Below are 14,787 nucleotides of genomic sequence, written 5' to 3'. Positions count from 1 at the left end.
GAGGATTCAGTCACTATGCCCCAGTAAATATTATTATGCTCATAGTAAAGATGTGGAAGTTTTTTCTAGATGATATAGTTGGGTTGATCAGTAGCTGATTAAATATTTCCATGGTTAACAAGTTAGAGAGAGAAGTGACATATCACATATCAAAAATCTTCCATTCCCTCACTTTGCCAGCTCAAACTGGGTTAGATGCTCCTCTACTTTGCTTTTCTACAAAACTATGAATCATTTCACATAAATACAGCATATATATTACATATTTATATAATTAATTTCCAACCCAACTAAAAGGCTGTTGAAAGCAGGAGCTGTGGCTTACTCATCTTTCTAGCCTCAACACATCAGGATCTGACATATAAAGAGGTCAAATGTCAAATAGTAGTTAATGAGCAAAAAATGGTAGAAATTTCAGGAAGGAAAATTTCAAATCCTCACATGGATGAAAAGAAAACTTCCTGACAATGAATATATTATGTAAATTACTAGCAGTCATCAATAATTATAAAGAAGATGGATGTTGGATTAAGATACCTTTAAGGTCTGTTTTGATCCTGGAATTCAATGATTTTCCAAGTTTACTGGTGGTTATCAAAATGTATACCCCATGATGGTAGCCCAGATGACTCCCATATAGATATCAGGACATTCTGGGTGGCAAGAAGGTGTTATAATCAATTGTTTGCCTCATGAAAATTGGAACCTTCTCTCCAGAGCCATGATCTCTACAAAGGGAGCACATTCTATTCTCTGTGTCATGGTGATGAGCAGTCCTTGCTGTGATTGTGATCTGGTGTGCACTCGACATTCTCTTAACTGCTTATAGGCCAGATTCCAAGACAACAAGAAACTGAAAGCAGCTCATGAACCCATATAAGACCAGGGATGGAGAAAGAATTCTTAACAGCTCAAGACATCTTTAGCTCAGTCTTTAAGGAAGAGAATAAGTAAACGCAGAAGTCGACATGGCAGACATTCAGTGTTTACCTAGTGCTGAGTACTATGCAGGCCCTCCAGTTAGGGGGATAATGAATACATGGAGACAAGGTTCTGGCCTATAATAGAGTTTAGTTGGATATTTGCAAAATGCACACATGCACAAACACACACAGAGTACTTGAGAAATGTACAGAATAACATCCAGGACAGCAAAGGTTGATCAGACAATATAAAATCCAGGAATGTTCTACACAGCATAGCCTTCTACTCACATTTTCCCTCACATTTCACATTTCTAGTCTTTCCTAACCACTCAATCTGCTTCTAATATGACACTTCATCTTATTAGAACTGACTTTCTTAAACTCTATGACTTCCCTAAATATTTCATTCAGCCTTAGCTTGCTCTCTGTTGAAGTCATATTTTTGACACCATTTATAAAAATGGTATATACATCATATACACATCACTCTTACTCCTACCATTCAGATAGAATCACTGTTAGTGGTGTATGTTCTCTTGTTATATGTGTGTGTGTATTCTTTCACAAATTTCCAGGGTTTTCCTATGCTATTCCTAGAACATTACTTATGTATACATGTAAATAGAAAAAGATCTAGAAGGATATATGCAAAATTGTTAACTGTGGTTTTCTCTGGGGGAGTTAGAGTGTTAGAACTTTCATTCTATTGGCTTTTCTATGTTTTTGTTTTAAGCAACAAGGAAGTATTTAAATAAATTAGTCAAATTTCTAAAGGAGGAAATACAATCTCTAGGCATTATGCAGTTACCAACAAAAAGTGCCTATTTCTTTAATCTGACTCCTGGCTGTGGCCATCATCCATGCGGACATGGCAAGAAATAAAATTATTCAATCTTGATCATAAACTTTTCTTTTTTTCCAGAGGGGAATAAAGACAGAAAAATGAGAAAGAAGAGTCTTGATTTTCTACCAGAGCCCCAAAGCACTTGATGATTAAGAGAACAAGTGTCAAGGGATAAAGGACACTCCAAGTTGGAAAAGGAATCTTTCTTAAAGGGCTTCTCAGAGGAAAGGAGTCTTTTATAGAGAAAACAGAATCAGCTGCAAATTAGGGAGCGTGAATTTTAACTTCAGTTCTGCTAAAACCTAGATCTTTGAACTTGCAGGAATCATGGCATTTTCCCTGGCTTCAGTTTCTCACCTTTTAGGATAGATAATGCCAGAATATTTGAAAACTGAAAATTACTGGAGACTCTAAACTTTTTAACCTTGCCAAGTAAAGCCAATGAAAAGGAAAACACAAACAAACTACCAAACAAAAAGCTGTCAGGTTTCCATCATCATTTCATACATGAAAGGACACGTTAGTGTTAAAAGTGTAAGGACACAACTTACATTTAAAAAATTAGCTTTAGGGACGCCTGGGTGGCTCAGCGATTGAGCGTCTGCCTTCAGCTCAGGGTGTGATCCTGGAGTACCCGGATCGAGTCCCACATTTGGGCTCCCTGCATGGAGCCTGCTTCTCCCTCTGCCTGTGTCTCTGCCTCTCTCTCTCTGCGTGTCTCTCGTGAATAAATAAATAAAATCTTAAAAAAAAAATAAAACAAAAAATTATCTTTATGTAAAAACTCTCAAAACATGCCCTTGTTTGTCTCTTTGCCTCATGGGCAAGAGTAAATTTTTCCGTGGACTGCCTTTGGGGACCTCAGCAGGAATTCCTCAGATTTCTTCTTGGGGCTATTGTGCTGGCAGGCTCTGACCCTGAGCCTGACCTCAGACAGCACACTGAGTGGCCAATTCAGAGACTGAAAAGGCAAAGTAGGAGCCACACCGCAGAGCACAGAAGTTCAGCACTGAGAAAATAATCATTATTGAAAAACTGCTCCATGCCAGGTACTTACTCATCTGGGTGATGGAATTCCATGGAGAACAAAACAAAACACAGGAGCCATCTTCATGGAACTTATTATATTCCATTAGGGGAGCCAGATTATTAACAAAAACACAGAAAATATAGAGTATATCATAGGCTCTTATCTACTATAGAGAAAAATAAAGCATAACAATTTTGATAGGTAGTCATTTAAGTGTGAAAAGTGATCCAAAAAGGTCTGAGCAGCATCTAAAAGAAAAGGAGGGAGTGAGCTATGTAGACATCCAGGAGGACCAGGAACTACAAGTGCCCTTAGGCCAGAAATGTGCGTGGTATAGTCAAGGAACAGCTATGTACAGAGAGGTAAGGATGAGGAGGAAGCAGAAGTCAGAGAGAGTAAACACATAGGACCTTTCAAGCTCTGGGAAGGACTGGCTTGATCTGAGTGTATGGTGGGCAATTGGAAGGCATTGTGCAAAGGAGTGACACAGTTGGGCTTACGTTTTAATAAAATTTCTCTGCTACTGTATAAACTCTGTGTGGACAGAGGTAGAAGCAGGGAATCCAGACGATGTCATTTCCAGTCTGGGGAATGAAAAAGAAATTTAACCGAAGGAGCTACCTGAAACATATCGCTGCTGTGCTCTTGCTGCTGCTGCTGCTGCTGCTTTCAGGGTTGGGGAAGTAAGGAAACAGTGGGAGGAAGGCTAAGATTTAGAAATATATAACTGTATCTATGTATGTATATATATTTACTATATCTCTCTCCATATGTTTGCTACATATGTCTATAGATATTTGCTTACTTTGTATACTACACACGAGACATTTCTCTTTGGCTACTGAATAAATTATTTTCCTTTAGTTCCACTGCAATTTTAGTTTCCTTAAGACTTTCCTTCTCATTTTTACTTTTATTAGCTAATTATCTTATATATTCCATGGAAACCCTGTCTTAGTCAAGATGGGCCAGGTTATGCTGTAGTAGCAAATGTCAAAATCTCGATGATTTAAAATCATGAAAATATATGTCTAATGTGAATTAGCAGGTGGACTGTGATAGTCTAGGTTACAAAGAGACCAGACTGAAAGAAGTTTCATCTCCACATTTGGATCCACAGTTGCTGAGGCAGGAAAGGGATACATGGAAAATTCTCTCCTGCCTTTTAAAGCCCAGAAATAACATATACTGTTTTCCCTCACATTTCACTGGAGTAAGCCATACAGCCATATCTAACTTCAATGAGGCAGGAAAGTGCAATTGTACAATATATCTGGAAGAATATTAAGTGGAAAAAATTTGAACAGTCCTAATGGCCCCCACTGTCTGGCTCTGTTTCTGATTGGATCCCAGAATTTCCTTGCTTTTACTTTTCCAATTTGAGGTTCATTGTGTAAGTCTTTCTTGCTTATCTTAATTAAAATTTTTATGACCTATAAATTCCCAAATCACTCATGCCACTCAGATGACACTGAACATTGCCTTATACTTGTTTTTGGATAGACAAACAAGTGGTATCTGCTGTTCTGAGTGCACACCCATCCTTTTCTCTACCTGACTAGGATGGTCTTCGTAGCCAGAAAATCAATCCAAAGACGTCCTAGGGAAAATATCTTGCCCAAAGATAAAAAACAGACATAACTATTTCCTTTAGATCACTTCTGGTTTTTGATAATACAAGATTTACTTCCCATCTGTCATGCCCTCTTGGATTTTCAATACATGTGGCAATGGCAGCAAGCAAGTTCAGATTTTCTCTGCTGCCTGAAGCCAAGCCAGAGTTAACTTTGTTATGCGCTTTCTAGCTAGGGAAAAGCAATAGTATCAAGTGGTTTCACCATTAGACTAATGAGTTGGTGAGTGGCAAGGTGCCATCTTGAGCAGTAGTGATAGGTTTCCCACTCTGAAGACACTCTAAAACTGTTCCAAACAAAGACATTGTTCTGATTTTCCAGATGAGGGCCTGAGATCCACATGTCATCTCACTATCAGAATATCAAACTCTCCTTTTTCTTTCTTGACATTTCAGAGATTTCTGTGTAGCAATGACAAGGAGAGGACAGTGCAAAGTTCTTGAAGCCCCTCAGATGGAACTATCTTTTCTGACTTGTTAAACAGTTACCTGATTTATTAAAAGTAATATCTCCTTTTAACTGACAGGTGTTAGAGATTGCTATTTTTTTCAGCAGTCCCTTAAAAGGAGAGCGAATGTACTGGGTATGAAGAAGCAATAGAAAAAAATGCCAAGATAGACAAAAGTCCTTGGGAGGATTTAGTGGGGGGCGGGGGGGGGTGGTGGGGTGGGGTGGTGGTGGTGGTGGTGGGGATGTTAAATTTTAAAAGAGATTCATATGTTAGCTGTGAGTAGAAAAGAATCTTTCGTTTGCTTGGCTAAATAGGATGATTCTTGTAAGTGGGAACCATTTTTCATTTTTCTTTCTTTGTCATACTGCAGCCCAACAGTCCACATCGTGTAGAGGAGACATAAATACTTGTCCAATGAACAAACAAAAATTGTATCAGGCTTGCTTTTTCTATCCAACAGGTGGCATTGTTGTTTTATAAATGGCTTCAGAACCAGCACAGCAGCTAGGCAACTACCCTCTGTTTTTGTCGTTGTTGCTGTTGTTTAAAAATCCTACCTGTTGTTCATCAAGTAGGGTAGAAATGGGGAGCACACACATGCTTTTCAAAAGCCCTTTACTTTTGAGAAGACAAACATGAGGATGATGAGTTATATCTATTACACAGCATTAGTAAATGATAAGAAATATTTAACTCCCCCCCCCCCCCCTTTGGATTCCTCTGGATGGATTGAGAAGGAATTCTGTGTTTTCTTTTCATTTCTGTCAGTGACCAATTTAACCATAACTCACACCACTTGAATTTACACATTAATTCCCTAAATCACTTACGTATTGAAACAGTGGCATTTACAGAATGTGGGTTTCATGCTTATTATACAAAGCTGGAAAAGGAGGGAGCTACAAAAGTAAAACGAGACCCTATCTCTATCATCCAACATTTTTTGCAATCTAATTAGTAGATAAGATATAGAGAAATCCTACTAGTAATACATAATTTAGTCAGGATGCTTTTATGCTGGGTACTAATAGTTAAAAGTAAAAACTAACATTTGGTGAGAATTTACTGTATTCTAGACACTGTTCTAAGCATTTATTTGATCTTCATAGCAATCCTATGGAGTGGGTACTATTATTACCCTCATTTGATCAATAAGGAAACAGATGGAGGGGGGCTTAGTAGCCAGGTTATGACAGGGAGAGTGACCACTTCCGAGAACAGCTGATACTGAGTACTTCCCAGGTGCCAGTGTAAGCATTTTTGCTCTTTGAATGCATTTTGTCAGTTTTCGTGCTAACAATTTGAACTAGGTATTAAATATTTCCTTTACTTTTATTTCCAATGGGAGTTTAATTATCTCTCTTAACAAAATATAAGTGCACTTATCTCTCGACTCCTTGAAAATAAGCATAAAAATTTATGCCAACATGAATTTATTAATTTAGCTTCAGACGCGACTAAGTCCTGGAAGGTAAGTAATTTACGAAGTACTATGGAGTGTGCCTCTTTCCCTATAAGGTACACCAGTTATGTTTTATTCATCATTTTAGTAGAAATTAAAAATACATATTTATAACTCTTCATTGCTTTCTCATTGTAAAAAAAACTGTTTTCAGCTGTGGGAAGAGTGGCCAAATGACTAAGATTCTGACATCCTGAAATTTCATCAATTTTGATTTACCAATATACCACAAAGCCTTTAAAATAGGGAAATTGTACACACACACACACACACACACACACACAATTTGATACATATATCAAAAATAGTTCATCTTTTTCTATCCTTCAAGAAACAAACCGAAAAACCCCACATAAACTCCAGTAAACTATAACTTTTCTTTCAGTCCCAAAATAAGATCTTTCCGGGAATGAGGAGTGGGGGTTGAGGGGAAATAGTAAAAAATAAGGGAGATAAATTAGGCATGGTCTGATTTCTAATCACAGTATAGGTCAGCAAGAACATGTTAATATAATCTTATTTAGAAATTTACCAAACCACTTTGACAGCTCATTTTACGAACTTACAAGTATTTTTTTTCATTGTTGAGGAATGGGATATTTTGGTTAATCTAATAATCTGGTTTATACTTGCCACGGATACTTATTAACTCAATACAGCTGAGTTTCAGGATTCCTAATTAGGCATCTGGCCACTTTACATGCAGGCTGAAAAGATTTTATTTTTTAAAGGGAAGTGACTAAGTGTTATAAATATACATTTTAAATTTCTACTAAAATATCAGCAGGAATATTACTGGTATCCCTTATTGCAAATTAGGACTGCAATAAATTGCTAGAATTCTGTAGTTTATTTGTCCAAAATTATATTAATACTCAAATGTTTGCTTAACCACAGTTCAAAGAATGAGATTTTTTTTCTTGTAATTCCCATGCTTATTTTCAAGGGTTGAGAGATGATGCCTTTATATTTATTCTTTAAAAAGAAAAAAAGTAAAGGAGATTAAAACTTTGACATAATTTTTGACTTGGGAAAATCCATGGCTCTCTACATTGCTTAATATCTATTTTTGCATGTTTGTTAAGCATCTCCTTAGGTTTAGTTACTTTATTTTTCCATCAGAAACAACTAGTTATGAGGGTATAAAATGTTGCCTTGGAAATTTGCAACTTCATCTGCTCTCTGGAAAAACCATAAAGTCAGATCAAGTTGTATTTCCTATCACTAGGAAATATCCTCCAGAAGTTTCTAGATGCTTCCTAAGACAAATTATGTATTCATGAGGCAATGTGTAGTGAGAAAGGAGAGCTTCTGAGTATGCATCTCAACAGGCGCTTTCCGAATAAGTGGAAAGAAGGCTGGTACCCCAAAATGGCAAGGTGTGGGGAATGCAGGCATTCTCAACTGTGTTGGTTGGCAAGAGATGAAGCCCTCTGAAATTTACTTGAGTAATTGCAATTCTTAAGGAAACAAATGGATATTTGTACAAGGATGCATATACAAGGATACTCAACGCAATGTTTTTTTGTAACAACTAAGAATTCAAAATAACCCAGTGTCCATCAATAAGGGATTGGTTAAATAGGTTATACCAATTTCTACAACAGAATACTGTAGAATGATTCAAGAGGAAGATATTTATTAATATGGAGAGTGCTCATAGCATATATTGTTGAGTGACAAAAAGATTACAAATGTTGATGCCTTTGTAGAAAGAAACATGAATTTACATATGTGTGCATATATGAGTAGAAATAATCAAGAAGTCTACATACTAAAATTCTAACCATAGTTTTGTTTAGATAGGATTATAGATTATCTTCTTTTTTTCTTATTTACTGTGCTTCCTGAATATATATTTATGTACATACACACACACACACACACACACATATATGTACAGAAATACATCTGGGAAAGTAAAATAAAACTATTTTCATTTTACACACACACACACACACACACACACACACACACACACACATACACAGGCTACAAAGAAATGAGCTCCTGAAGCTAATAAGCATGCCCTGGTTATCTAGCTCTCCACTACTACCAATTTAATAAATATTTCTGAGTAGCTGTATGTGCCAGGTTCTGTACTCCTGATCCTTTTCTCCTCACATTCAGCCTCCCTTCTGCTCCCATTTCTTTCTCTCCTTCTCTCCTCTCATCCCCTTCTGTCCCTCTCTTCCTTTCCTCTCTCTTCACCTTTGACTTCTTTCCCTTGTCTTATTTCACACCTGCTGACCCTGGCTCTCTCTTCAAACAAAAACATATGCAACTTTCTCCCCCACATCACTGACCCTCCAAGAGATCATTTTCTACTCAGGCTTCCTTCTCCCTTCTACTCTTCCTTTCAATGCTAGTCGCTCCCCAACCCTCTTCCACCTGGATTTTGCCCTTACCTCTCAAAGAACATATATCTGGCAAAACCATTAACAACTCCTAATTCTAGTTGTCCCTAATAAACTGAAAATTCCAATAGTCTCATATAAAGGATTCATTTTTGCATTTTCTCCTGGTCTTTCCCTATGTGTCTACAATTTCACATAGCTATAATAACTTCAGCATAGAAGCAATTTTTGGGGATGCCTGGGTGGCTCAGTAGTAGAGCATCTGCCTTCAGCCCAGGGCATGATCCTGGGGTCCCGGGATCAAGTCTCACTTCGGGCTCCCTGCATGGAGCCTGCTTCTCTCTCTGCCTATGTCTCTGCCTCTGTCTCTTTGTGTCTCTCATGAATAAATAAAATCTTTTAAAAGAAAGCATTTTTTGCATTTTCTTCCCTTTTTAATATGATACTGTGACTCTCTACACCTTCACTCCATATCCATCATAATCGCCCACAACATTTGCATGGTAGTGGATAGTTTCACTTATGGTTAAGAATCTGAGCTTTGGAGTTCTGCTTGTATTCAAGCCTCATCTTCACCACCCACTGGCTGCATGATGTTGAGTTAGTTAAGAATGAGTCCTTCACTTTTCTCATCAGTGACATGGGGATAATACAGTACATATGTCATAGGGCTGTTATAAAGATAAAATGAGATAATGTATATTAAGCCTTAGAACACTGGCAAGTATGTAGCAAATATTCAATAATAGCTATTTTTATTATATATTATCTAAAAGCACCTTACTTAACTTATACACTCTTTTCTAGACATTTAAGTTATACCTATGTGTTATCATTATAAAGAAAGTTGCAGTGAGCATTTGCTGCAAATAAAACTTTAAACTTTTTGGTTTTATTTTAGAATATAATTCTTAAAAAAAAGAAAGTCCCAAAATTGGAATGAGAGAGTTCAAGAGCTGTGTGGACATCTCATCTCTCTGGAACACTTTTCTTCAAATGACAGTTTTTATCTGCATTGTCATCTGCAGTTGGCACTTACACAAATTCTCCCAGTACAACTGATGCTGGATAGCATCATCTCTTTCAGTGACTGAGAAGTTCATAGATATAAAATTGTAATCCATTATTATTTCAGTAAGAATCTCTTTGACATTATATTGTGGCCAGTATTATAAATGCTTATCCATTTATTACATTTTGTCTTGCATAAATCAGTTTCTCCTTAATGTTCAAAACTAAACTATTGATTTTCCCCACAAAAGACAGGTGCCTCCTGTCACCTCTGTCTGCCCCTCATAGAAGGGCACTTCTATGTACCCAGTTCCTCAGGACAAAAGCTTGCAGTCACCCTGGATATCTATACCCAGTCTGTCAGCAAGTCTGTCCCTTTCTCTTCAATAGAATCTGGTATATGATTCAATCAAAGATAACCCATGCTACAAAGGTGCTCAAGTGAATTTTTTTGGTTGATGTAACTGTCCTGTGTTTTGATTATGGTATGATCACTTGACTGTATATATTTGTCAAAGCCTGTTGAAATGCATACTTATAATGGATGAATTCTCCATACACAACTTACACTCCTACAAAACTAATTTAAAATTTTTCTCTTGCAAGAAAATCTTGCAATTACAATGTATGTTTGCCTTTTGTGCCTTAAGAGAAATCCAGTTTTCCAACACATTTTAGTCTTTCCCCTTCATTTTCCATTTAGATGTAGATGTGCCTTTCCCCAAAACTGCAAATTCATGAAGATCTCTTCCTACTTGGTCTTGTCTAAAGAATTTGCCTTTATGGAAAGGCAAATTCCACAAGAATTTGTCTATGTGGACTTGGGCCACATAGTCCATTTATCTTGCAGCCATTCCATCTCCCAAGATTGCCTAGTCAAGGAAGTGTCATCTGTTCTTGAAGCACCCAATGCTTTCCTTGAGCAACTGTGCATAATGCCTCCTCCTGCACTGTTCCACCAGAGTCTCTATGAAGCTGGCCATATACATACAGTGCTTGAAATTACTGCCCTTATCAGTTTTTATTTTCAGGCTAAGTGAAGTTTCGGGAATGCCACAGAGGAGCAATGCTGTAAATAGTTTGTAACGTAACATGAGTTAGTTTTTCAGCTGTTGAAAGTTCATGTCCCAAGGGAACGAGATTTAAGTTAGGGGGAAGGGATAAAACCAGAGAAAGAGGAGCTTTCAAGAAGGCCTGGTATAAAGAATTCTGGGAAAGTAGGATAAACACTGAGTACCTAGCAAAAGAGGGTGAGGCTTAAGGAGAAGCAGGATCCTCTGGAAGCAAACACAAGAAACCTTGCTTTATAATTGTCCCTAGCTTCTTGGGTTGGAGCTCTACAGACACCTGGAGCCTCTAGAAATAGAGATGAGTTCCTAGTGCCTCTTGAACACTGAAATACAGTCCACTCCTTTGGGAACTCACCCTAAAGAAACTCATCCTTTCATAAGACTGTGTTCCTCTCTTCCAGAGCACCTATCAGTTTGCAACACTGCATTAATTAATATAATTTTTTTTATTACTGTCTCTTCCTGTCTAAATTGAAAGCTACATGAAAACAGTACCTCCTCCTGTTTTGGTCACTATTCTATAGTTTCATATAATATTTATTTAATAAATAGCTGTTAAGTAGACAGTCCTAAGAGATAAGTACTGTTTAACCCCTATTTTTCACAATGCCACTGAAAAAAGGTAATGTTAAAAGTATAAACTGAAAATTTTAATTGTGTTATGGAATATGCTGTCTGGGTGGGTAATATGAGTTAGATTTATCTGGTTCCCTCATTGCCACACAGCAGCAAGTCAGACTTTGGGGAAAAGGAAATAGATGGTAAGGTTTGATGAGATATCATGAGGTGAGAAAGGTTCAAGCACACTTTCTGCTAGATTCCACAGGAGATAAAATACACTGAAGACAAAAGGTCTCTTCTGCATAACCTGGTGTAATAGAAAGTACATGATCTTCAGGCTCATAGAGGCTTTGGGTTGCATCTCAGTATTTACCTCTTAGGTGAGCAATCTTGAGAAAGTTACCTAGCTCTTCTGAGCTTCCTTATTATAAATAGAAACAATTGATCTTTCATGAGCTTCCTGCAAAACTTAAATTATATGGCAGCATAAATCCAACAATTCCATTCAAAGGTATTTATACAAGAGAAATGAAAATATATGTCCCTAATCCCCTTGTATATAAAGTTTATAGCAGCTTTATGAGCAATAGTTTAAAACTGGAAGCAGCCTACTTGTCTACCAATTAAAAAAATGAGAAACCACATTGAAATATATTCACCCAGTGGGCTGCTTTTCAACAATAGAAAGGAACAAAGTACACAAATGTGGATAATGTCACGAACATGTTGTGAGTTGGAAAAGTCAGACACAAAAATGATAAATGCTGCATGATTCTATTTATATGAAGTTCTATATTATGCAAATCCATTTCTGTGTGTGTGAAGTAAAGGTCGATATATAAATGATGGTTAATAATAATATTTAGAATAAATGGTTGCCTTTGTAGAAGGAGGGGAGCAAGGATCAACTGGGAAGGGGTATGAGGGAACTTTGTAAGATAATAGTGTTTTATATCTTGAAAGGGATTAGGTTTACATACATACATGCATCTCAAAACTCAGCAAATGTTCACGTAAGATTTATGCACTTTATTGTATGTAAATTCTACCACAGAAGCAAATAAAACTGCAAACACATATTGAAGTACTGATGTGCATGCTGGTATATTTAGGAATAGTATAATGAGGGCTGTAGTATACCTAGAACCAGTGACTGTAGAACTACCTGGAACTAGGTACTATTTACTTAGTTGATTGCATTTTTTAAGAAAAAGGTGGACTGATGGAAATATGAATAGATAAATAGATACTTAATAAAACAAGTCTGGTGAAGAGTTCATGGTAGAATTTCAATGGTGGGTCTATGGGTGGTCATGGCAAAGTACTCTGAACTTCTCTATAAATCTGAATATTTTCATAACAGAATATTGAAAAAAGAAAAAGCAAATGAGAGCAGCTGGATACAGTAATGTTTCACTGACTACACTGAAGTCTTCCCTGCTGTGTGAGTCTAAAGAAAATGTTCCCCTGAAAGCCATACAAGATGTTCTGGTTGTTAGAACCAATCCTCAACCGTTGACCCTGTCTGCACTGCCATTTACTTCTCTCTCTCTCTCTGCTTTTGTGTTTCCCTTTTTACCTTTGTATTGCTCTTTCTCCTCCTAAATAGAGGTGCTACTCTTTTCCCTCTCTACGATCTCTCCCTTAAAAATTCCATTCAGCCTCTGGTCTTCAATAGAACATTGACTCCAACAACGACCAGATCTATCTCCAGCGGTATCCTCATTCCAGAACATCGGTTTTACATTCAGAGCTGTCTTCTGGTCACTTCGCCCCCATGTCTGTAATCCTGTTCTACTTGTATTACATCACCGCTGCTCCCAGGCACCCCGGGGTCCCTCGTGCTCCCCAGGCTGCCCAACTGATGAGCAAGCAAACCTCCTAAGACTCTCTGATGCCCAACCCACCCTGTTCCGTGCCTTCTTTTTCTACCCTAGTTTGTTATTGTTACTTTTTGAAACAAGTCTGTTGAAACAGCTCCTAACTGGCCTCTGCTTCCTATTTCTCCAGTTTTCTCACTCCTGACATTTCTAAGAAAGCCCACGTACAGTAACATAACCCCTCAGCTCACACATTCCTAATGGATTCTTGTTGCTTTGAGAGTCAAGTTCAAGTTCCTTGGCTAGGCTTTCAAGGTTGCAATGTGGCCTAAACTTGGCATTGTAACTCAATTTCCTAGGATTTCCGTAATCTCTCAATCCCGAATTCCAAACATATGAAGCCAGTTTTTGCTCCAATCGTTCTGAGACTCCTTCTCCCATTTACAATGATTGAAATGTCTCACAAACTGATGTATCCTAATGGGAAGAATCTCTTTTACCTCTGGACATGCGCAGTGCTTCATTTGAAGTTCTCTGAGCAAGCTGGGCCCTTTCTCTCCGGTGTTATTAATAGTTGTGTGTTAACACGTAGTTCCTAGTCACCTGGTAGCTCCTTTTGAAAAGAATATGTTTGATTTATCTCTGTCTCCTTCACAGCACCTTGCAAAGAGCCTTGCACATGGTGGAAACTAAAACAATTGTTTATCTAACTTATGAAAACTATATGGGAGAGACAGGAAGTTAAATAGAAACATAGATATTTAGAAACAGGTCATTCTTGAGCATTTCTATTACTATGCAGTTAATTTTTTTCAGGTGTAAGTTATTGTCCAACCACTGTTTTTCTTTGTTGCGATTCTCCTTACACCCATCAGATTTTAAAACCATTGGTGAGTTATAGGTGAGGGTCACATCCCTATACCAAGATGGGGGAAGGTGCAAGAAAGGACATGAGGGGCTTATGAAAGGTGTTTTTAAAGGGAAGAAGTGAAGACAACCTATTCTCTCAAAAAAAGAAGGCCCGTGTCACAGTAGGGGAGATGTATGCTATGGAGGACCTGAGCAAATCTACGTTGCAAGGAATGGGTTTTTCTTGAATATCTCCTATGTGCATCAGATCCTCTCAGCCTCATGTTCCCGGCAATTCAAGGGCATTGATAAGCTTCAGACAAGTGCAATCTGACCGCACCGCACCTTGCGCACAGGTGGAGTGATCCTCAAACTAGACTTGAGACACTAGGATGGGGATGGAGGGACATGTGCAACCTGGAAATGCGGCAGAGCTATCCCTCTGTGAGGTGAACTTTTGCCCATTGAGAAATGAGGCAGGTACATAAATGCTGCCCCTTTTCCCTCAGATAGAAAGCCTGAGACGCATTTCATTGGCTTCCCAGATGACCTTGCAATATCAAGCAAACTCTTTCCCATAATGGTGACTGAATCAATATTAAATCCTTAAGCTGACAAAAAAAAAAAAAAAAAAAAAAAAAGTGAGGAATGCCTGGATGGTTGAGCGTCTGCCTTTGGCTCAGGGAGTGATCGCTGAGCGTCCACCTTTGGCTCAGGGAGTGATCGCAGAATCACCAGCTCGAGTCCCACATCTGGCTCCCTGCATGAAGCC

At 37.9% G+C, this 14,787-nt stretch overlaps 1 protein-coding gene across 1 annotated transcript in view; it reads right to left on the bottom strand.

Moving 5' to 3' along the window:
* MROH9 (maestro heat like repeat family member 9) overlaps positions 1-13,607 on the bottom strand; it is a 149,028-nt gene extending 135,421 nt beyond the window's left edge. Inside the window, exon 1 of the mRNA XM_072733735.1 lies at positions 13,395-13,607. Coding sequence (XP_072589836.1) covers positions 13,395-13,607 — 213 coding nt within the window. The remainder of the gene's footprint in view (positions 1-13,394) is intronic.
* Between the last annotated feature and the right edge of the window lie 1,180 nt (positions 13,608-14,787).

The sequence above is a fragment of the Vulpes vulpes genome, chromosome 13, assembly GCF_048418805.1.
Source record: "Vulpes vulpes isolate BD-2025 chromosome 13, VulVul3, whole genome shotgun sequence".
Classification (NCBI taxonomy): domain Eukaryota; kingdom Metazoa; phylum Chordata; class Mammalia; order Carnivora; family Canidae; genus Vulpes; species Vulpes vulpes.
This window is presented reverse-complemented; position numbering and strand designations above follow the sequence as displayed.